The following is a 25,932-nucleotide window of genomic DNA, read 5'->3' as shown; positions in this document are numbered from 1 at the left end:
CCATCTAGGATGCCTGGTGGCTTGGCATATGGTTTTCTTTGTAATTTTCAAAATTATGGGGTAGTGGTCGCTGCTCAATGGGTTCTCATGCATAATCCATTGGATCTTCAGGAACAGTATTGGGGAACAGATTAATAGATCTATTGCGGAGCTGCTTTTTGATGGTAGGTGGAAATGTGTGTGCTATCATTCAAGATCATGAGGTTGTTCTCGTAAATTATTTTCTCAATTTACCCTTCTGATCTATTTTGGGATTGCCCCATAGTGGCTGATGTCCATTTAGGTCATCTAAAATGCAAAACAGAGATGGTAATTGAGCAATCAGCTCTTCGAAATCTTTCAACGGGAAATCTTGATTAGGAGGTATATATATTGACGTTATGGTAATGTTGAAGCTTATTTCTAGTTGGACTGAGACTGCTTCTATGGGTGTGTTCAACAGCATTGCTTGAGATGGCACATGTCTGTTAACTAATATTGCGACTCCTTGCATTGTTGTATCTGATATGCGGTCCTTTCTATATATTGTATAATTTTTTATTGTATTGTGGTCCTGTAATTTTAAATGTGTTTCTTGTAGGCAGAGACTTATTGGATGATACTGGGTAATGAGGACTATTATATCATTAATGTTTGAGCGAAACCCTCTACAGTTCCATTGAATAATTGTATCTGTCATTTAGGGTTAGATAATCCCTCTGATTGTTTCTTTGGGGCTGTTCTCTCTTTGTCCGCCTTGGTTTTATCTTTTTTTGGAAACTGGGGTCTTCCTGTATCCATTTCTTCTTTGACAAAAAGTTCAAGTACAGGATCCTCTCTCTGAGGTTTATTACCTCTGTATCCATTTCCATTTGTTCTGCCATTTTTCTTTCTTTGATTACTTTCCTTCTTTCATTTTCGACGGAAAAGATAGAGGTGTATTATCATTTTTTCGTGTTGTTTTTGTGGTGGAGATGTTTTATACAATTCGTGAGCCCATTCTGAGATTGATTCTCTTGGAGGAATTGTCACATTTGTTTGTGTTCCAACAGATATTGAATTAGGAAATCTCATTTCTGGAGTCCTTTTGATTGTACTACTATCATCATCATCATCAGCCATTTTCAATCCACTGCAGGATGAAGGCCTCTCCAGCAACTTTCCAGTTCCTTCTGTTTTGAGCACTGGCCATCCATTTACTACTCAAAAACTCATGAATTTCATCTATCCATCTCCGCCTTTGTCTTCCAGGTTTTCTTCTAGCTCCTCTTGGGTACCATTCTGTTATTTTCTTAGTCCATCTGTCATCATGTCTTCGAGCTATGTGTCCTGCCCAAGACCATTTTAGTTCTTTAGTTTTGATAAGAATGTCCTTTACTTGAGTTTGCTGCCTAATCCATGTGTTTCTCTTCTTATCTAACAGTCTGATTCCCAATATAATTCGTTCCATTCTTCGCTGTGTAGTTCTTAGCTTCTCTTCCATTCTTTTGGTGAGTGCCCAAGTTTCACTTCCATAAGTCATGGTGGGGAGTATACATTGATTCATTATTTTACGTTTCAGACAAACTGGGATATTGCTCTTCAGTATGTGACTATATTTCCTGAATGCTATCCATCCAAAATTTATTCTTCTCTTGACTTCCAGCCATTTATCATTATTACAGCTAATAACTTGTCCCAGATAAGTATATGACTCCACCTTTTCAATTACTGCTCCATCAATCATTATTTCCCTTTCCGTGGCATACTTGTTCATCATTACTTTTGTTTTAGCCATATTCATCTTTAGTCCAAAATCCTTACTAACTGTGCATAACTGATTAAGATTTTCCTCTAATTCTTTGGGATCGTGGCTTATGACCACAATGTCATCTGCAAATCGTAAATGGTTTAGGTACTCTCCGTTCACATTGACTCCTTTCTGCGACCAGTCTAATCTTCTGAAAGCTTCCTCAAGGGCAGCAGTAAACAGCTTCGGAGATATTGTGTCTCCTTGTCGAACTCCTTTCTCGATTTTAAATTTGCTACTGTCTTTGTCTAGTCTAATAAAGGATGTAGCACTCTCATATATTTTCTTCAAAATCATAATATATGGAGTATCTATGCCTTGTCTTTCCAGTGCCCGAAACATTGCCTTATGCTGTATGGAGTCAAATGCCTTTTCATAATCCACAAATGCCAGGCATAATGGTGTTTTATATTCATTTGCTTTCTCCATTAGCTGTGATATTACGTGAAGGTGATCCATAGTTGAGAATCCCATCCTAAAGCCAGCTTGCTCTTTCGGTTGATTCTCATCAAGTATTCTTTCTAATCTGTTAGTAATGACCCTTGTGAACAACTTGTAGATATGGGATAACAAGCTAATTGGTCTATAATTGCCAATTTCTGATTTATCTCCTTTCTTATGCAGCAAAACTATGATTGCATTATTCCACTGCTTAGGCATCACACCTTTTCTAATGCACTTTGTGAAGAGCCTTGCCAGTTTTTGTGTTATGTCTCTTCCTCCCAATTTTAACAACTCTACAGTAACTTCATCTTCCCCCGGGGCTTTCCGATTCTTCATTTTCTTCAATGCATGTTCTACCTCATCAGGAAGAATATCGGGTATGTCGTATGTGTTGCTACTTTGCAATCCATCTTCCCCACTGCTGGTATCATTCCCTCGCTCCTTGTATAGTTCTCTATAGTAGTCTTCTGCTATTTGAATTATGCCTTCTCTGCTGTTTATAAGTACACCATCGCTATTCTTCAGTTTCAGTATCATTTGTCTTTCTGTATTACTGCTCATGGCTGCTGATTTAAATCCTTTGTTTTCCCTTAATGCTTGTTCTACTTTTCTTGTGTTAAATCTTCTTATGTCCTCTCTGAGTCTCTTTCTAATGGCTTTGCATAACTCAGTATACTCAATTTTCTCCCTGTCAGTGTTTTTCTTGCTCTTCATTTGTCGTCTTTGGTTCATCATAACAAGTGTTTCTTGACTAATTTTTTCTTCTTTGGATTTCTGTTTCCCTATAGGTTTCTTGGGCTTTATCACTTTCAGAAAGTTGTAATATTCCTCATCAATATCTTGGTCCTGAGCAGTCTGCAGAAGCTCAAACTTGTTCTTAAGTTCCAGTACATACTGCTTTTTCTCCTCCTCTGTTATTTCAAAGACCTTTGTATTATTTACTCGAGTCAGTTTTTTCCTTTCCTTTCCTACATCTATATCAAGTGTACATCTTACCATTCTGTGATCACTTCCAACATTTACCTTATTCAGGACGGTAACATCATTCACAATATATCTTCTGTTAGTGAGGATGAAGTCGATTTCATTAGTTGTTAATCCATTTGGACTCTTCCATGTCCACTTTCTGTTCACCCTTTTCTTGAAAAAAGTGTTCATTACTGACATTCCTTGAGATTCTGCAAATTCCACAAGTCTTTCACCTCTTTTATTTCTTTCACCAATTCCAAAATTTCCTATAGTTTCTCTTTCTGTGCTGTTTTGCCTTTTTCCAACCTTAGCATTGAAGTCCCCCATAATAATAGTGTAGTGGGTTTTCTGCTCATCTAGAAGACTCTCAATTTCGGTGTACATTTCTTCAACCTCTTCATCATCATGGCTCGATGTTGGTGCATAAATCATTATAATCTTTAGCTTGTACCTCTTAGAAATCTTGAGTATTAGTCTTGACACCCTTGGTGATGTACTTTTGAATTCCAAAATGTTGTTTTTAAAATCTTTATGGACCAGAATTGTACTACTAACTCGAGCATAACTTGGTTTGTTTCCTGTGTCTATTATTATTGCTTTTTTAGCTTCTTGGTATGAAACTCCATTTTCTGCTTTGTACTTTTGGATTCTTTTTTCTTTCTTCCAGATTTCACACTCTCTTGAATAAGCGGTATGCCCTTCTTTACAATTTGCACATTTATGGTTGTCTGCTGTACAAGTGACCTGCTCTTGTGAACCACAGTTTGCACACATCGCCATACACTCTATATACAGTCTGCGAGTGGCCAAACTTCTGACAATTAAAGCAGCGGAGAGGATTCAGGATGTATGGTCTAATATTGCAATGCAGATATCCAGCTTTTACTGATCTGGGTGGTTTTGGTGTGTTAAAAGTGAGTATCAGGTTGTTAGTGGGAGTGATTTTCCATTCTTTTTTAATCGTTATTCTTTTAACGTTTATGACTCCTTGTTCATGAAGTTCACTTTGAATTTCCTCTTCAGGTACAGTAAGAAGGTCCCATTCCATAATGACACCTTTTGAGGTATTTAAGGTATTGTGAAGGGATACCGTTACTGGTATTCCTGCAAAGGTTGTCATTTGTAACAATTTTTCGGAATGTTTAGAGTGGACCGTTTCTACTAAAATATTGCCTGATTTTAATCTCTTAACATTTTTTGGTGGGCCGACATAACTCTCAAGGGTCTTCTGTATAAGAAATGGTGACAATTGGCCTACTGATTTCTCAATGCTTGAGTGTATAATAAGATAAGTTGGGACATTTAAAGCTTTTATATCCGTTTTCAGTCTCTTTGTGGAGATATAATCATTTCTTTCACCTTTTCTAATCATTTTAATTGTATCTCCGGGAGGACTAGATTCGTCATATCTTAGATCAGTTCTATTCGGATTAGGGCTTACAATACCGGGATCCCGGTCATTTTTTTCCGGTGTTGAAATAATGGTATTGATACAAAAAATACTAGTTGTTCGGTACAAAATTAAAAAAAAATAATTGTTTATAATTTAATCACATAAAGGTTATAAAATCACCTTTATGTTAATATGACTTTGTTATCTCTACTAGTAAATGTTCGATAAATCATCGATAGGACACCATGCAACATTGCAACCTGTCCACAATTCTCGGACAACTCCCAAGTCCCGTTCCTCCACTACCGACTTTAGTTCAACTCAACCAAGTGTATAAGTTACTTTGGGGTTGCTATTCCCCATGGTGACAATTGGTGTAAGACCTTGCATTTTGCTGAATTAAAGCATAGCTGCCACTTTTCTGACCATCCCGGAAGTCTATCTAGGTCACTCTGAAGAAGTTCTGCTTGGCAGCGATCATTAACTACTCTACTGATCTTTACATCATCTGCAAGTTTATACCTTGCTCCCTCCATCCTTTCATAGATGTCATTTAAGATAATCAAAAACAACAGTGGTCCCAATAGTGATCCTTGGGGAACCCCACTTCTTATATTAACCCAATCTGAGGAATAACCATTTATCACAACCCTCTGCCTGGTGCCCTCAAGCCATCATTCTATCCATCTAAGGATTTTCCCCCCATGATTCCAGCCTGCTCCAACTTATAAAGTAACCACTCATGTGGGACTGAGTCAAATGCTTTGCTGAAATCCAAATAAACAATGTCGAAATTATTCCCTAAATTCAGCTCATTAGTGACCTGTCAAAATGGCTAACCAGATTTGTTAAACATGATTTTCCCTTTACAAAACCATGCTGTGTATCCTACAGAATTCCATTTCCATCTAAATGATTCTGAATTCCAACCTTCATTGCTCCGTGATTTTCCTTACTACTGAAGTTAGACTGGCTGGTGTAATTTCTCGTTATACTCCTAGAACGTTTCAATTTACACCAATCCAACGGAATCTTCCTGAGTCCAGTGATGCTCTCATAACTAGCCTTAATGGTTCAGTGTACTCACTTGCCACCACTCCTTTAAGATTATAGGGTATATGCCATCAACCACAGGAGCCTTACTCGCCTGTACGTGCAAAAGTTCTCATTAAATAATCATTTGAAATTTCAACATCATTAATTACATTTTTTTCAACTTCACTTCCATAATATCTCATTGACACAAAGGGTTTTTTAAATGTAAATATCGATGCAAAGTAACTGTCGAGTTCATCTGCAACTTCAGCAGTGGTATTTAATACTGTCCCATGTCCATTACATAAGGGTCCAATCTGATTTGTCCTTCTGTTCTTTGCATTTATTTAGCCGACGAATTCCTTAACTGCACTCTTCTTTATTCCTTATCCCCACTCTTTGCTCTCTCCCACTCAGTAAGATACTATAATGAAAATTATACTTCGCTTAAAAAAAACGTCTTTCTCCTTCAGAAAATGATGAACATAATTCAACCATGGAAGACCAACATGGAACAGAACATCAGTGTTCACCAAATTCTTTCCAAAATAAGAGATTGCCTGACTCTAATGAGATTTTAAAAGATGAACTTGAGTTAGAAATTAATGAAATACTTTTAACTATTTTTGCTAAAAAAGTTCAAAGCCTAGAAAATATGGACTGAGATCATCTATGATTATCTCAATATACAATAGTACAGAATAGAATCCGAAAGGGCATTTTCGGTTGCAAATTAAATATTGTATGTACCAAAATTAGATACATTTTAAACGATCATAGTATTGATTGTGTACGTTTCTTAAGAGCTCACTTTATTCCGACAGATAGTGTGGATGCTTAAACATAACTAAACTTGGTAGTAACAATATGTATTTTTTTTTTTTTTTAGAATAATTGTATTTTAATGATTTTTTTTCAGAAAATTTATTATTGCAATAAAAGTTTATTTAAAACATTAATTCAAGTAATTACAGTATTTGTTTTTTTCCTTACTTTATTGCACCTAATTGTCATCAAAATGTATTGAGAAAAACGTTTGTTTTTGGAATACCGGCATCCTGGTTTCATAAATTAAAAATACCGAAATACTGGTATTAAGATTTTGACCGGTATTGTAAGTCCTAATTCGGATCTATGTACCCAGTAAATTCCTGGGTATTGGAATCAGTTCACTCCATTTTACCCTGGCAGGGAAGGCTTTTCCCTACCAGGTTACCGCCTCTGCCACGTGAAGGCAGGAGCAGTGCCACTCTGTGACCAAGTACTAGAGGGTTAATAGTTAATACGTACAAGAAAAGAAAAGAGAAGAGAAGGTTCTTTCCTAGTCTAGTAAAGTTAATTTCTTCACTATAGCTTAGTTAAAAGTGTGTTAATGATACTTTAAATAAGGAAACGATTTCTATTTCAAGAAAGATTGCTAATTCAGTGCAATATCGCTTGGCACCTGGGAGCCACTTGTAAAGGAAGTGTTATTATTTGTTTAGACATTACCTAATAAAAAAAGTTCAATTGATATCACATTTAACAGCATGTTTAATTAGTACATGGAAAGCTTTTAAGATTAATCATAACTTCTGCTCCCTCCCCTGCCCTGCACCACAGAAATATATTCATATAAATGAAAGTATGTTTTGTGTATTACTCTAGAACAAAGTCAGGTTGAGGCCAAATTTTCATACTTTTTTTTTTTTTTTCAGATGGTCCTTGGGAAAGTATACATTTACATTAAAAATTCACATCCACAAATTTTCAAAACATATATTCTGTTGTCCCCTGGAATGGTTCTAAGTTCAAATTCATAGCATTTCCTTCTCAGTTTCCCCTTCAGAAATATTACTTTAAATTTAGAACAGGAGCTCTGATCCATAATTCCTACTTAGAATATTTGGGAATCTTTGTAACAAATTTTCATGTGAATGAGTTGACTTATTTTGTTATAAATTATCAATTTTTACTATTTGCAAATGTTCCTGAAATGGAAAACACTGCATATATTAACTAACTTGTTTTATTAACTTTTAGTAAACACACAAAGAGTATTAAATAAATATGAAATTGTAGGTTACTGTATTATAATATCAAAGTTGGTCTAATGAGAGAGGAAATCTATCATATCTTATACAGGGTGCCTCAAAATTATGTATGCACAATTTAAAAATTTATATTTAATGAACAATATATACAAATGTAAAATTTTTTTGATACTTGGAAGACAAAAAATTTTTTTTTTACAATAATAAAACTTTAATTGTTCAAAATGCCCTCCATCAGCATTAATGCACGAGCGGGCATCTATCTTCAACAGATCTATGTACTGAAATGTTTACTGCTTCTTGTTGAATTTTCATCCACAATTCCTCCAATGTTTGCGGCTTGTGATGTAAACCCGATTTTTCAAGTATCCCCAAGTAAAATAATTTAAAGGAGTGAGATCTAGTGACTTTTTAATTCATTTTTAATTAACAAGGTTTTACCACCTTGTTGATTTTCTTGGGGTGCACAAGATTGCATTTCTTACAGCTTCAACATTTTCACTACTTCTTGATGTCCTCTTCCTGACACACGCTAAGTTATTGATATTCTGAATGGTTCCATGCTCCTAAAATTTATCTTGCAAACAAGTAATTGTTAAATGTGTGGGTGCATTTCTTCCATATTGAACTACAGTGACACTTTCATATTTCCAATACCATTTTATAATTGCCTTTTTTTCTTCAAAATTTAATGGGTACCATTAAATTCAGAGGTATTTATAAAATAAAACAAAAATTAACTTATTATAAAAATATTGTCTATTTTTAAGCTACAAAATGAGTTTAAGAAAATTAAATTGGTGCATTAATTTTCTGATGAGGGCTGGAATAAGTATTTACCCTCACCTAGAGTTAGGAATTTGATGTTACACAAATATATACTACTGAATGAATTATTTTTGACCAAATTATGATGATGAATGAATGCTGGGCACACCACTATGGTCCAGAAACAAAACAGGTGAGCAAACAATGAAAACATTTATCTTCACCAACTCGCCAAAAAAAAAAAAAAAAAAAAAAAAAGTTCAATTTTCTCTAAAGAAGCTCATATGGTCAGCCTTTTGTGACTCTAAAAGTATCATCCTTATAGATTACTTCCCAAAAGGTGACAGCATCACTGGGGGGAAGTACTACAGAAACCTCCTGGGAAAGTGAATAAATGTTAACAAGTTAAAGAGACATGGGAAGCTATTTAAAGGTGTCTGTCTAATAGCTGACAATGCTCCTTCTCAGAAGGCTGCTCTCACAGTGGACTTTGCTATCAGGTGTAGCTTTGAAAATTTGTAATATGCACCTTATTTTCCTGATCTCCCACCTTCAGACTTCCTCTGACCTGAAATGAAGAAACCATTACGACTGCAGATATCAGGAAGAGGAGGTAATGAATGAAGTGAAAGGTTTTCTGTTTAAAGTGAGTTTTATTTAAGAGGACTGAAAGGGGTTATCCACAAATGGGAAAAATCTGCAGCTTTGGAAGGTAGCTACATAGAGAAAGATGAAATTGCCAGCCAAGTTTCAAATCCCTAACTCAAATATTCCTTGGTGAAGAAAAATAAATACTTATTGACTGCACCTTATATTATACTCTATGGTCATAGTGCACTAGTTCATATGTTACTAGAGGTGATCTTTAGCATGTATTATGTCTATACATGTGCACACATGTTTGCAAGCTGATTTCTGTGTTATATAGGCTCAAACAACAACTCAAAGGGAAACCTTATCAGATATGACCGAAGTTAAACAAATACAGCCCCAATTAAAGAGGTCTTTAAAAATTCCTCCAGTAACCAATGGAACCCAAACCAAGACCTCTCCAAATGAATGACAAGTGGTAAACCCATTACACTGTCACAGAGTTTGCATTGAAGAGGAATTTAACATAACAGCAAAGAAATTTAAAGCACAAGACATAATGCAAAAATTGACTCAAAAGAAACTGTCCAACTAATGGTTTATAATCAGGAGTGTAAAAATGAAAGAAAACTCAAAGTTTACAAGGAAATAACCAAAGAATGCCTAATTTATCATATCTACTTACCCTATCTCTCAATTTTTCTCTAACAAAGAGTCTAAGAATCTTAAATGGGGCTTTAAACCAGAGTGGTGCTGTGACAATTAACACTTTCTTTAACCTGGCTGGATAACCACCCTTGGAAGAAGGAAGAGGAGAATAAAAGCATAGATATATATATAAACGTGGGCAAATATATTTGTGTTACATTTTGACAACTAATATCAGTAAGTAAATAAAATATAATTAATACATTTAAAAGCCTTATCCTTTAATGAGGATGTTAAGTATTAACAGCATATTTCACATCAATAAGAAAATAACAATACTAAACAACTAACAATTCAGATGTGGTCTTGAACAATATTGAATTAAACATGATTATTTTTCATTATATAATTTGAATAGGATTCTCCTTGGTTAGAACAATTAAAATAATATTAATAAAACATAAATAAATCTGCAGCCATTGTCAATCCATTGCAGGATGGAGGCCTCCTCAACAGGCATGCTGAGGGAATGAACCATAATTTGCCACACTGGTTCAGTGTGGGTTGGCAGTTCAACCGTATTTAGTAGTTCGGGGCTTAAACCCCAGTCTTCTCAAAGAGTGTGTGCGCTACAGACTATAAAAAAAAAAAAATACAGACTATAAAAAATAAGACCTCACTGTGCAACCATTAAGAATCATTTGAGCTACTGTGAAATTTCAGTGAAGTTCTGCAGTAGTATTAAATAAAAATAAAAAGACTTTACGGCTGGGAGCTTCAGACTATGGAAAATTCACTAATTGAACAAGTTAGTGTGTGGCATCGTTTTAATTCGTAGTAAATATCTCGAGGCAGATATTTCCAGTATCTACTGTGAGTAACTTGTAGCACTGAAATCAGTGTCAGCAGAGGATTATAAACTATAAATTATAGCATTTCTTATGTGTTTTAATAATTTAACTTGTCATGTAGACAATAATAATATTAGTAGAGCTTTTAGAATCGGTGATTTGGCATAGATAGTTGGTGTGAGAGTTTGAACCACATGGGTGGCAATAGACAGTTAAATTTATTATGTTATAAATACTTACAAATGTAACTTTATAACTTAAACATCATAGGAGACACGAAATTAATATAACGTAATTCGGAAGGAGATGAAACTCAATACTGAAATATATATATAGTGTTATTACTGCATTGGGACAGAAGTTTAGTGTAATATTTTTAATTGTATTAAATTTATATTTGAATTGTATTAAAATTGAATCGAAATCATGCCTCAGACCAGAGCAGCAAAGCAAAAGGCTAAAGGTAGTGGGAGTGCTGTGGCTCAGGGGAGAGGCTGTCCTCTGAATCACAGCCTTTTGAGATGTACTGCTTGTTTGATGTATGTGGAGCAATCGGGAACAAGACATAATATTGCCAAGGGGAATGTCTTTGTGTGTGTGTGTGCTCGATGTAAAGAGTGAGGAAATAAGGCATCAACTCAGAGTTGTTATGGGCCTATATGAAAGGCTGAAGAACAGGGTACATGACCTTGAAGGACTTAAATTGAGGGCTTGCACTAGAACATCAGGCAAAGCCGCGGCAATCCCAAAGGCAGAATGTGCTGGTCCCACAGGAACTAATTGTTGTCAGTGACTATTGTCGGGGAAACAGGGAATATATTGTGAAAAAGGAAAGGTGGAACAGGACCAGGGTATGTCTTCCAGGGGCAAAAGTTGATGACTGCAACAAGTACAGGTCAAAAGCCGTGAGTTAGGGTTGAATTTGAAGGTCTCTGCAATTCTGCCCAGACACGATAGGAGGGAGTATATGATGAGAGCCTTGTCAATCAATTCGGCTCTGGAGAAATTGTGCAAAGCTCATGGGGTAGAATTTTACTCAGCCTTTCCTGTGCTTGTTAACAGGAGAGACTACTTCTACAAGGATGGGATACACTTAAATATAAAGGGTGCAAGAATATTCGCTGATGCTATCGAGGGAGTTCGGTGAGTTGGAAAACTGCTACCTTGGGGGGGATACACGGAATGATAGATTAATAGTAGCTGCTGTCAGATGTAAAATCGATTCTTGCACTGCTTCTATTGGAATGAGCAACAGCCTGGAAAACAAGCTGCCAGGGATTTCAGGGGCTGCTGGAAGTCGTTGAGGAACAAGTAAATACATGGGCTGTGTTAGGATCATGGCTGGATTTTGGTAGTCGTAAGACCTAGGCACTTTTATTCCAAATGTGCTAAAAAGGGGATAAAATGTTTCTTCTATTTTAACACTTTGACTCCAAATCACATCAATTAACATGACTCAAGTTTCAAATATAATAAATGATAAACCACCTCAATTGACAGAGCAACCATCACATCAATTCTTCAAGTTTCGAGAAAGATGCTAGATATTGTATGCATATTGAATCGAAGCTCGTGGAGTCGAATGTGCACGTGTTTTCTAAGCTTGTTTTTCGTTAGTCACAGTGAAAAGAGTGAAACGTGTTTTTTTTTTTTTTTTTTATATTTTTCCTTTCCTTTGTAGGTCCTAAAAATTTCATAGGCCCTTGGCACTGCCTATGATGCCTAATGGGAAATCCAGCCCTGGTTAGGGTCTCTAAGAATAAGAACAGGTGCATGTATACTTGCATGTACACCAATGCTAGGAGTGTGGTAAATAAATTTGATGGATTTGGGGGTGCTGGTCAAAACATCAAAGACAGATATTGTTGGGATATCCAGAGATGTGGTTTCACACAAATATAAGGAATGCAGAATTGGAATTTGGGGAGTACAATGTGTACAGGAAAGATAGACAGCATAGGAAGGGAGGTGGGAAGAAACATACAAAATCTAAGGCAGTGCATCCAGTTGACATGGGTGGACAGTGCAGTGTTGAGTCAGTTTGGTGTGACATATGCACTGGGAAAGCAAAATTGAGAGTAGTAGAGATTACTACTCTCAATTGAGAGAGTGTGCTATATGCCTTAATGACCGATGAGTATAATGAACAGCTGTACAGAGAAATAGTGGTCCAGTAAATCAGATTGTCTTATAATGGGGGATTTTAATTTCCCAGATACTGACTGGAACTTGCGGATTGGTCATTCGCACACTAGCAAGGCTTTTGTGGATTTCTTGGATGATTGTTTTCTACAGTAGCATGTTCGGGAAGCAACCAGAGGGAGTAATACTCTTGATCCGATTATCAGTAGTGATTCTTCATGCATTAAGAATTTGCAGATAAAGGAATCTCTAGGTGGCAGTGATCACAGTGTGCTGTGGGATTTACTCAAAGAGATACCTAACATCGGGGGTAAGGGGAAGGGTTTTTGCTTTCGTAAAGGCGACTACGGAGGTCTGAGCCAGTTTTTAAATTCTGTACAGTGGGATCAACTGGTGATGTTACTAACATTGAATTCTAAATGGGAAGCATTCAAAGAATTAATCTTGGAAGGTACTAGGCTTTTCATACCAACTAATAACAGATGACACAGAAGCCTATAGAAGATATAAGCTAGTCTGTAATCAAGCCACAAAGGAAGTTAGGCAGGCAAAGGCAGATTACGAGAAATCTTTGGCAAAGGATGCAAAGAAAAACAGCAAAGAGTTCCTTATTTACGTAAATTCTAGAAGGAAGGGGATGAATCAGATTGGTACACTTGATATTGACAGTTCAACCGGTGATGATCCTGCTCAGGTAGCTAACAAACCGAATGAGTATTTTGCATCTACATTTACACGAGGAGTTATTCAGGGAAGGAAATACCAGAGATGCATTAAACTATGGTAGTTAGTTAAATGATTTTTTAATAACTGAGAGCAAAATGGAGGAGAAATTTTTAAAGATAAACATAAAAAAGGCACCTGGGGTGGATAGGATCTAACATATTATTGGAGGCAGCAAAGGAAGTAAGCAAACCCTTGGCCATAATTATGAGGGCTTCCTTGGACTCAGGGGAGGTACCCATGGACTGGAGATGAGCAAATGTGACCCCAATTCAGAAAGGAGAATCAACGGCTGACACAATTAATTACAGACCTGTTAGTTTAATTTCTGTTCCATGGAAATTAATGGAGACACTCGTTAAAGAAGCACTGCAGGATCATCAGAACAACACTTCGGTTATAGTTCGAACACAGCATGGGTTTGTTAATGGGAAGTCTTGTTTGACCAATTTGATTGGATACTATGATGTGGTCACAAAGGAACTGGATGCAAAAAATAATTTTGATATCATATACTTGGATCTTAGGAAAGCTTTTGATATTGTTGCATATGGAAGACTACTGTACAAAATGGAGCAGTATGGGATTAAGGGGAAAATACTGCTGTGGATAAAGGGATGGTTTAGTGGGACAGAGAGTGGTAATCAATGGACACTGCTCTTCGTGGACTAATGTTATTAATGGAGCCTCCCCCCCCCACGGGGGTTCAGTGTTGGGTCCATTGTTGTTTTCTGTATTTATTAATGATATTGATGAAGGTATACCGGGCTTAATGTCTAAGTCTGCAGACGATACATAGGTTGCCAGGTTCATTAATGGCATTAATGACAGTATGCTACTGCAAGAGGATCTAGAAACGTTGAGCAGATGAGCTGAGAGGTGGCAACTGAAATTTAACATTGAGAAATCTAAAGTACTGCCTATGGGTAGCAGTAACCCCAGAGTAACATATCAACTGTGTGGTACTATACTCAGGGTGGTTGAAAGTAAAAAGGACCTGGGGGGTAATTGTGCAGTCCGATATGAAGTTTTCTGAGCAGTGCAGTGCTCATGCTGTCTTCTCAATGATATATATAGGAATTTTTCTAGCAGCAATAAGGAGGTGATTATCCCTTTGTATAACGCAATGGTCAGGCCAAACCTTGAGTACTGTATACAGGTCTGGAGACCTCATTTTAGGAAGGATGTAGAGGTGCTGGAACGAGTACAGGGAAGAGCAACAAGATTAAGATTAATAAATGGAACAAAGAAAAGCTTAAGACTTTCTACTAGTAGCAAGTCTTAAGCCTTTCAACTGTAATTTGCAATGCAACTAGTAGCTATGCTACTAGGTTTAAGGTGATCTGATTGAGGTGTCTGGTGACTAGGCACCTGAAAGATGATCTGATTGAGGTGTATAAGGCCTTGAATGGTTTGGGCAAGCTCAATGCTGATGGGATTCTCTCTCTTTCTCAGATTAATAGCCTGAAGGGACATAAATTCAAATCGAGGAAAGCCAGCTGTAGAATAGTTGTGCAAAAATTTGCCTTTAGTCAGCACATGGTTGATCGTTGGAACAAACTTCCATCTGTTGTTGTAGAAGTTGACAGCTTAAATAAATTCAAAGCAGAACTAGACAAACATTTGCGGTGAATGGATGGGTGAAATGGTACATTTTTTTTTTTTTGGATGATGCTTTCTTGCATCATATCCCTCTACTAAAGTAGGTGAAATGGCATCATTTTTGTTATATCTCATATTGTGAATGCCTTCACAGCAAGTTGCCCTGATTTTGCACTACCTAAAATAAGTGAAAAAATAAGTTAAAAATAAGGCATCTCTCACATTGTGGAGTTATACTTCATAACTAGGTTGTCACATTTTGTATCACCAGGGTACCTACCTACCCACCCACTGATGAGAGGCCAAGATGTCTTGAAAAAAAGTGCCGTCTTGGTAGTGGTATCCAGGAGAATAAGTAACATTAGTCTTCTTCACTGGTGAAGCATTGCTTATTCGAGGTAATGCAATATCAGGGCAACTCATGAAGGCATTCACAACATGAGATATAACAAAAACAATGCCATTTCACCTACTTTGATGATTTACTATATACTAAAATGATGCCATGCACTATCTTGTTCGATAAATAAAAATAATTAAACAATAATGATTATTTCCATCACAGCAAGTTGACAGGGGGGGGGGCAGTCACAAATATAATGCATTCACATTTTGAAACTTCTGTTAAAATCCCAAATTTTGCTGTTCTAATGGTTTGGAAGTTTTTTGTAATAGCAGCTATTTGTTCATAGGTTGCTGATTGCTATGTTATCAGCAATATACGTAAGTATGCTAGTTAATAAGAACTTCATTTTTTATTATGTATACATAACTGTTTATGAACTGATTGTTTGTTGTGTGGGCTCAAATACTCAGAATTACTCATGGGGAGAAAATCCTTACTTCCTCTAACTGAGATTGGTTATCTACAACCTTAAATAAAGTAGGGAAATTCTTCCCATTTCTAATAGGGTATGAACCCATACATTTCCAAAAGAGTGACAAATGGTGAAACCACTTTAATACAGAACTTTTTAACATCAGTTTTTTTTTTTTTGAGCACTGGCTGCATCAAATAACATAAAAGAAATTTAAACAGTTTGTACTGTAACAGGTGGGGGGGGGAGAGAGAGAGAGAGAGAGAGAGAGAGAGAGGGAGGGAGAGAGAGAGAGAGAGAGAGAGAGAGAGAGAGAGAGAGAAAAAAAAAATTTACACATGCATTCAAATCTCGATTAGTGAGAAATCAAGTATGGCTGTTAATAGAATCCTGGTGTAATTACATTTATAATAGTTCAGAAATTAGAAGCTTAGTGAAATTATGTTGGATATCATGTTAGTACTTGTGAAACCCAATTCATGTCCAAAAGTAGGGGCATGGTGTGACAGTTTTGATGCTCCCTGTAGATTTGAGCCTATGGAATTTACGTGCATTTTAATCTACTTTAAGGTAAATCTTGTGGAGCCTTGATGTGAAGAAGTGTATTGTTTGCAAGCAATATTATAAATGAAACAGTGCTTTCATTCCTTTCATAGACTAAGTCTATGAAAGGAATGGAATTTAAATAAAATATTGACTCTAATTTAAACATAAATATAATTTTATATTGTGTATTCTTAAATAAGTGAATAAAGACTTTATATCATACTGTGGAGAACCTCTTCTATATATGAAAAGAAGCTCTCTCTGCAGTATGGAATAAAGTGTGCAATTTATGCAGTTTGCCTATATATAGAAATACAATGAAACATTTTGACAAAATCAGACTTTGATGGTATGTAATAGTGGACAAATAGAGCTATTTGTTCTTCAATGGCAGAAATTAAAATTAGAGGATTTTTGTTCTGTTTTTACCTCTTTGTCAAGATTTTGATTTCTTCATCTAGGGTGATCTTGGTGGAATAGTGCTTATAGATATTTAGAAAGTGGTTAAATAAAACAGATTTTTATATACAAAAGGATGATAACTATTATAGTGTAAAAACTTTCATAGTGTTTGTGAGTTTTAGACATATTTTAAAAACTATTGTTTATTTATACTCTGGTTAATATTAAATTAAAAAAATTTAATTAGTCTTTGCTAAAGTAAATTTCCAACAAGAATAGATATTATTAACACCTTCCATAATACTTTGAGCGGTTTGGGAACACATTGTGCAAATAACGACATCAAATATATCTTCTGTAATGGGAAATTTTGGAAAAGGAGGGTTTAAATAAATTTGACTTTGACTAGGTATAACTCTGCTAATATTCAGGCTCATATAAATTTGGGCAGTCATATAAATTTGTTTGTAAACATAATCAAAAGTGATGTAATTTGCATCAATTAACAGATTCACCAACTCCAGTAAACAATTCGCAGGAAGGTTCAGTTATCAAGTTTAACAAGTGACTGCCACTTGTTAAACCACTTGTAGGGACCAGAGGACATCTGTGGAAAAAAATAAATGATGTAGAGCGAAGAGCATCTAACAAAAATAGTGTAATTTTTTTAATAATATATATATATATATATAAAAAAAAAAAAAAAAAAAAAAAAAAAGAGAATCATAAACAAATGCTCTGTGTTTATCATGCCATCCATAAGTGACTGTCATACAGTACGTTTTTATGATCCTTTAAATATGTGTAGCTAATTTTGAGAGCACCAAATTTCTGTAAGGCACAATGGTTCTAATTGGATGACCTCTAAATAGTTTTACTTGACCAGAGTGTAAGGCTTCTGTCATGTTCTAAACTTAATTTCCTTAAGTTGGACGATAGTTACTTAATCTCTTATGGAAATTTGTAAGCTTATCATCATATTTATTTACTATGGTATGAAACAGAATGTCAGTTGTTTCAGCATATAGGATCCTTGATGCACATAAACTCAACCCTTATGTAAGACTTGAAGTGAAAAAAAAAATCAAGGTGTGAGTAGCAGCTGGAGGTAGCATGTGCTGCAGAAACACACAAATGTGCAGCAGTGTCTCTTATGATATACGTTGTTTGTTTGTGGTCTCAATGCCCATTATTCAGTCCAGAGTACTCCTCTGGAAGTTGTGTGTATATGTATGTGTATGGTGAAATTTTCTTAAATACTTATGTTTGTTTGCTAATGGCTTGTATAAAAAAAACAATGGCTCCCCTCTGTAGAGTAAAGCTGCTGGATTCATTTCATATATTTGTATTCATTACATTTTTAATTTATTTTTGAATTTGCTTTTTTGAATTTTAAAATATGTATGTATTATCACGAAATATATAAGTAAATATTTAGAGATTTTTTATTATGCTCATTATTTCATGTGAAATAAGGATGTAGGAATAACAATGGATGTAAAATTCATAATAAATTAATATTTTTATGAAGAAAAGTGTAAAGCATCAAAACAATTTCAGTGAGATATAGAAGTGAAAAATAGTGCAAGTGTTTGTATATTTTTAGCATGGGACCCTAACTTAGATAAAAACTCAACTTAGAAAGATCTCCAGAAACAGTAACACAAACAATCACACAGTCAGTAAATATCTATATATTATTGCATCTCAATATTATGGAGTTTGTGAAATAAACTGGGGTTTCCTAAATTTCCTTACAAAATAAAAATAAAATAGTAATACTAATAATAAAAAAATAAATAACAAGTAGTTACACAAGCAAACAATTATATCAGGATATGAATATTCAACAAATAAATGAGGTATTTAATTAAAAAAAAAATTCTGCTTTGTCAGCATTAAATGTACACCATGCTCTTACCTCCTTAAAAAAGTGGAGGCATGTTGTTAAGGTGTTGGTTATTTTAAAGCATGTGCTTGTTTTAATAGTACTAGCACCTTGTAAACATAATGAAAGGTAAGTTTTCAAATGTACTTTAATAATATGATTGCATTTGAATGTAAACACTGCATAGCACATTAAATAACATTATCTGACAAACATAATATACTGCTGTGCTTACTGTTGTTCTTGCAATAATACTAGACTAAACAAGATAAGCTAATAGAGCAGTTAAACCCATTTCTTGCAGTGCAATGCCTCCTCATGGCAAATTTTTTAGATTCATTTTTAATCTTGAATATTTCTATTCTTCAGCTTCCATCCAACTATTTTGTTTCTCTGATGAATGATTTGCTCTGTAATGATCAAATAAATTTATTTACTAAATAGTCTGAGGCTACTGAAGAAAAAGAACAAGACCCTCACATTTCCTGGGATAGGCTTTCATATAGGTTAGGATGTTACCAAGATCAACAAGGTCCACCTGACAGTGCTTTTCGGTATACAAACTGCTAAATATGCTACTGGAACAAACTATTAAGAATAAATACTGTTAGAAGCTTAACAGCAAAGAATTAAAGCAAGCCAAAGAACCAGACTGATATTATCACAATATTAATTAAAATATTTTAGAAGTAAGATATAATGTGAAAGGTGTGGCATTAGCTTTTAGAACTAGTTTGGAAGAAATTTAATTGACTGAGGAGCATTATCCAGTTAAGTTAAAATTTAAGGTGGAATGTTGGGTGATGAAACTGTCTGTGCATATGGCCTAATTCAAAACTCAAAAAAGATAAAATAGAAAACTTCTTTAATATAATAGCATGATAAACATAAAAACAGTATTGGCTAGAGATTTAAATAGCAGGGTAGGGAAAGACAAACATTCAAAATGACTTTAGAAAAATTTGGAGAAAGACTAGAATATTACTAACTTTAGTGGGACCCCCAGAACAGAATAATTTAAGTGCAAACTCCTTTGGTTCAAAAGGATTTCATCCTAATGGGAGGTTCCATTGTCAGGGAAACAAGTAACATTTTTTTGCAATAAGGGTAGATGGACTAAAATGGTGTTTAGATTTTTCAACAATTCAGCAAATTGAATTGAAAACTTCCACCAAAACTTCATAAATCCAATGCATTGGTTAGGGAATACCATAAGATATCTGAAAGCATGCAACTATCTATTCACAAAGATATTGCTGATTTAAGTATTAATAGACTTTGCTGCTCCAGACTTTCTCCAATTAGAACAGCTGAGAATCTAAAAGCTGACAACTTAACCTGACTGACCAATGGTTACACGAATGGAACTTTTTCCTGCTTTTAGAGTATAGTAATACTCTAAAGTATAGTAATACCATGCATAATTGAAAAACTAACGGGATTCAACTTGCCCTGTAAGACTTGGATAACACCAAACCGGATATGAACTAATCATGGAATTTGTGCAGATTTCCTTTACAAGTGGAATAATATACCTTCCCCACAGTGCGATTGCAGTGCTGAAAGACAAACTATCAAACATATCACTCACGAATGTGTCTTGAGGGCCTAGAGGCAGCTAATTTCTTTCTACTGACACCAGACTTAATTGAATATATTGATATAGACATATAATTGTGATCTTTTTTTACTGGCAGTGATGTGTTGTATTGTGCCAGAAGATAAATAAATGAACACTACCTGCTTTCATTTTTGTTGTTGTGGTTGTTACTCCATGAAGTACGCAATTAATGGGTGCAGTTTGATATTGATCTGTTTTGGAGGAACAGTCACATCTGTTTGAGCATAGGTAGGTTTGCTGGTAATGGTAAGCTGCAGTAGTCTCTTCCCTTCCTAATATGATGCCACATTCTGCTACAGATCACTGATTTTCCCCCCCTTTTATCACTGCTTGCACCCCTTTGAGAAGGTGGTGAGAATGCAGACAGCTTCTGCATGCAGCTTTAGACTGCCCATATTTTTGGCACTTAACACCATATTGAGGTCAAAAATAAGGCTTAACAGACAGCTGAAGATAAGGATTATATTTCTTTTTGGAGTGAATGTTCCATCTCATTTGGTCATTATTCTTTATTGCTTTGGTGATTCCTTTTTCTTGTAAATCATGTTGGATTTTTTCTTTTGACATGCTGGTGAGGGGGGCCTTTTTCAACAATAATACCTTTTGAAGAGTTATTGTTACCAGTATTTCAGCAAAGGATCCGATTTTAAGTAGTTTTTCAGATTGGTGGTGGTTTAACATTTCTATTAAGAGGTCTCCAGATCTAAGACTTTTGAAGATCTGGTTGAAACTTTTTAGACGTTTCTGGATTCAAAATGGGACCGTCTGCCTATGGGTTGATCACTTTTTAAGTGAAGTATAAGAAACAGTGATGCCATATTTGGACATGCTTCAAATTTTTTTTTTTTTTGATTATGCGCAAGCTGCTGTCATCATGTTTTTGATCAGCTTGGGCAGAGTATAGTTTTGACCAGTCGATTCGTGGAGTCTATTATGCTTCTCTCAGCCCTAGGAGAGTCATTTTCTTCTCTTAGATGCTAGAGTGACCAAGTGGCTGAAAGTTAGTTTGTTAGTGTTAAAAAAAAAAAAGAAAAAAAAAAAAAAAGTGGTCTTTTTCCTTTCCAGAAATTGTTTATAGCTCACAGGACAATCTACTTTTCAAATGTAAACAAATTTTAACTTTAAAATTAACAAGAACCACATCTGTCAGTTTAACAATACTTCTAAGTAGCACTGAAAATCGTTTGCCCATGAAAATGCTTGGCACCTAGGGCTATGTGCTTCAATGAAAAAAACAGGCAGCTGAATTAATGGGTGGAACAAAATGTTGTTGTTGTTATTTGGTTTTTAGGAGCATTAGCAACTAAAGCCATATTGCTCCAGGGATATGCAGTGGTCATTTCCTGACCTTTCCGCATCCTCCATATTTGGTGGTCACAGGCTCGAACCCTGGTCTAATCAAGAAGCGTGTGCTACGCACTGCCACTCCTGCCCACCTGGCTACAGAGGTATCAGGAACAAAATGGTTTTTGATACCTAATCAAAAATGTGGTCTGTGCAAGATTTCCTCAGAATTGTTGACACACTACCAAAGCAGATCCAGGAAATTTTTTTTACAAGATTTATAACCATAGACAAGACAACGACCCATCACTATCAGCCAGAGTAAAAGTCCAAATAATGGAAGCATTCCGAATTCCATCACAGAAAGCAAAAACAGTCCCAATGGCTGGTGATGGAACCGTTTTTGAAAAGATGATGGCAGCAAGTTTTTGGGATTTCAGAGGAATAATAATGATGGAATATGTTCCAACAGGTCAAACTGTAACAGGAGTAGCCTAACACAAAATGTACTGAATACAATGTTCCTCCCCATGTGTCAGTCACAATGACTGAAATGCATCATTATAGATATGAATTGCTGCTGCAACTTCTTCACAACATCTGGCCCGATTATTTCTTTTTCCTAAACTTATTTACTTGTCTGCACTAAATTCTGTGGGGAGGGGCAGCCATGGAAAACATTTTTTTCACACTGAAATTATCTTTATATAGTTATATGAAGTTGTACAGTTATCTTACTCAACAAGGGTGAGATAACTGTATTGCAGCATCAGTAGAACAAATGTGTGCATGTACAGCCCTGAAGAGACAAAAATAATATCTGCCAATGGGTGGAACAATTTAGTTTCAGTGTTATGAATAATTGGAGTGGGGAGATTTCTGTAAGCAACTAATTCCATCAAAGATGCATTCAGAAGGCATGAAATAATTTACTTTTAAGTTAATGTGTAAATTCCTTGCACAAAGGCTGAATAACAATATAATGCAAATAGCAAGCACTGTTATATTCACTCACCTACTTTGATTGTCGAATGAACCTCTCAAGGATTTACCTAAAATTCAAAAGTCAATAATAAGAAATAAACTAGGAGGTTGCACAGTTTAATAGATTACTAAAACAGAATACTAACTAAAATTATATAAAACTGTTTACTGTATTTGCAGCAATAAAATCACAATAAAATAAACAATATTAAAAGTTAACATAACTGGGTTAAAACAGAATTCATAATAGCTTTCGGGGTTGGGCTGAGTCCCCACAATCACTAAAGACAATGATACAATGTAGACTAAGGTAACTAATGTTGAATGTAAATGGGATAAATGAATGTGGCACTTCTTACAGGCAGACTGTAATGAAATGCACACCTGCCAACTTTGATAAAATCTTTTGCACAGAAAAATACAGTTCTATTTTTCTGCCAAATGCAGAATCACAGTGTTCCAGAACCTTTCTCCTAACTTAATAATAACATTTAATTATTAAATTTGATAGTATAAACCAGAGCTATGATGCTCAATGCGTTCTACATTGAATTCAATATTTGTAGAAGAATAAGAGAAATTTACCTCAATATGATAGGTAGATGTTATTTTTTGGTTTTTAGGAGCATTAGCAACTAAGGCCATATTGCTCCGGGGCATATGCGGTGGTCATTTCCTGACCTTTCCGCATCCTCTGTATTTGGTGGTCACGGGCTCGAACCCCGGTCTGATCAAGAAGCGTGTGCTATGCACTGTTGCTCCTGCCCACCTGGCTACGGAGGCGCCTGATAGGTAGAACACTTACGTATGATACTCTCCAGAAATTAAAACAAAATTAAGGCAAAATGATTAAAATAAATTTAAAACAATTAAAAATCAATTAAAAAATTAATTAACAAATAAAAAAAATTAATGTAAATTTTGAGGAAGGAAAATTGTTTTTCAAAATTTACGCTAAACTTTGTAAATTGTGTTCAATTGATTTTTTAATAGTTTTCAATTTATTTTAATCATTTTGCATTAATTTCTGGAAAGTATCATACGGAAGTGTTTTCTACATATTATATTGAGGTAAATTTCTCTTATTCTTCTACAAATATTAATTATTCGATGCAATAAACATTTTAAAAGTTACTTACTTTATTGATACACTTTAGAATTAATTTCCCTGCTTTCCCTTATGTAGTATTGGCTAATAAAACTGTGCAAAGACTTTTTTTTTTCTTTAAGAAAATGCTCTACAAAAATATGTTAAGATAATAAAAAAAAAAAAAAAAAAATATATATATATATATATATATATAAATGAAAGACAAATTGATCTTTATTAAAGAGTTAAATTCAATTTAAATGATACTGCATTTGTAATTGTTCAACAACTGCAAAATAAGTGTGCTTCTTAGTGTGAACTTTTTGCCTGTGTTGATGTAGAACACTAAAGAAGTAGCAGGGGCTGGCAGTATGCACTATGAGGAGTCTATTTGTTGTAAAGACAATTTTTCAGCATTTCAAAACCAAAATAGACTTAACAGGGATGAACTGATTTTTTTACAATTCTTTTTGACAATACTGAAAGCATTATAACATTCCATATTAGCAGGGTCCACATTTAAGAAATTTTATCATATTTCAAAATTCAATCTGCTCTACAAACTCAGGCTAACCTGGCCCATTTTGCACCAACACTATTTCTATCATTACAATGACTGAAATATCAACCATTTGAAGAGCTGTGCACTGGTCATTGGTCTGGCCATCCTTTTCAGATGGATGTGTTCACTGAGTTCTGAGTTATCATGTCTTTATTATTTAAAAAGAAGGGGGAGTATTTTCACTGCTTTAGGGCTCCATCCATCTATCTCTTTTCATTATTTTTTATAAACTTCCATTCCATAAAAGTTTCCATTTTTGTGTCACTGATTCTAGCAACTTCTGAATTCCTTAGCCTCTTCAATGGAAACTTATTAACATTATCAAGTATGACCAAGAAGTCCATAACTGAAAAAAAGAAAATAATTCTCTTTTTCTTCAAGTATATGTTCACAAGTTCATATGTTTATCAACTACCATATCACTGTTCTCCTTATTGTTTCAATATGGCGTGATAATGTACTTCAAGAAATGAGCTACTTATCTTTAACTTTACAAAAGGGAGAGAACAGTTGTGTCAAAAAATCCCTAAGAGTTCTCTTAAACTATAAATCTGTGGATTGTTATTTTTTGTTGTTTTACCAGTGCACCAGTAAATCTTTGAGGATGCAATATGAAGAAATATGGTCCTGAATGTGCTAAGCAGGAACATACAAAATGTTCATATTGGATGAAAGAAACATGAAAAATATTTCTTCCAGACTTAGCATTTCAATATTTTCAAACCAACTGGTCATTATTTGATGATGCAACATTAATTTTTTTCATTGCTCAAAGTCCATTATTGGTCTGGCCATCCTTTTCAGATGGATGTGTTCACTGAGTTCTGAGTTATCATGTCTTTATTATTTAAAAAGAAGGGGGAGTATTTTCACTGATCACCTTTTTACAAACTTCTGCCTAGCATGTCATCTTACCCATAAAATTTTATGTATCTTCTTGAACTTTTTGCAATGATCATGAAACTTGAAAATGTTGTTAAATATGAATGGGCAAACAAATTAAATGACAGAGACAACCTACAGTAGGGGTAATCAACTGGTGGACCATAGTCCACATCTGGACTTCCAACAGTTTTGTACAGAATGCAAGTGATCTAAACCTATGTCAATAATTTGTGTAAAGTCAATAAATAATTTGTGTATAAAGTAATTATTTTAGTTTTTCATTTTTGTAACTTCCTTTAATTTGATGTGTGACATTTAAAAAAAAAAAAAATCAATCGTATGTTACACTCAATGCACCTCTTTTCTCATTCTGTAATAATTTAGTGTTCTATAAGAAATTTTAGAAGTAAAAATATGCTATCACAATGTTTATTTGATTTTATTTCTTTCATTTTATGCCAAAAAGGAATCACAACCACAACCAGTTACATTTTTTCTAATTTGGATGGCAAAGAAAAGTAATTTATAAAACAGCTTGAAAAGAGTGTTCACAGGCTGGTTGCTAGTTAGAACGCCAGACCGAACTTATTGGTAACTCTCTAGGAAGCTTCCAGATTAGCTAGTGTATAATTTCACTGCCTGTACTCTACCAGATAGTGACTGGAGGGAGTCCAAGTAGTGTACATGTGGGGGGGAAATTCCGAGGCCATGTCATGTCAAGTAGCTGGGTATATTCTTACCTATGTATGCCATATCCAAAAATTTCATTACTTCATACAGCATGTCCTCCCCACCTTTTCTTACTATTGAATGCACGACAAACTGTCAGTCTAATATAGCAAACTTATCTGCGAAAAGATCTAAACCTCCCAATACTTCCTGATT

At 34.9% G+C, this 25,932-nt stretch overlaps 1 protein-coding gene across 4 annotated transcripts in view; it reads right to left on the bottom strand.

Moving 5' to 3' along the window:
- Positions 1 to 25,932, bottom strand: part of LOC150089389 (tyrosine-protein phosphatase non-receptor type 9-like) — a 316,237-nt gene that overhangs the window by 76,139 nt on the left and 214,166 nt on the right. For 3 of the 4 annotated variants that reach the window (XM_090389328.1, XM_090389331.1, XM_090389339.1), the window contains exon 6: positions 9,687 to 9,797. The exons of the other annotated variant lie outside the window; for it this stretch is intronic. In XM_090389328.1, coding sequence (XP_090245454.1) covers positions 9,687 to 9,797 — 111 coding nt within the window. The remainder of the gene's footprint in view (positions 1 to 9,686; positions 9,798 to 25,932) is intronic. 4 annotated transcript variants of the gene reach the window in all.

The sequence above is a fragment of the Mastigoproctus giganteus genome, chromosome 2, assembly GCF_048544385.1.
Source record: "Mastigoproctus giganteus isolate SK-2022 chromosome 2, ASM4854438v1, whole genome shotgun sequence".
Taxonomy (NCBI): domain Eukaryota; kingdom Metazoa; phylum Arthropoda; class Arachnida; order Uropygi; family Thelyphonidae; genus Mastigoproctus; species Mastigoproctus giganteus.
Note: the sequence above shows the minus strand (reverse complement) of the source record. Positions and strands in the feature narration are given on the sequence as shown.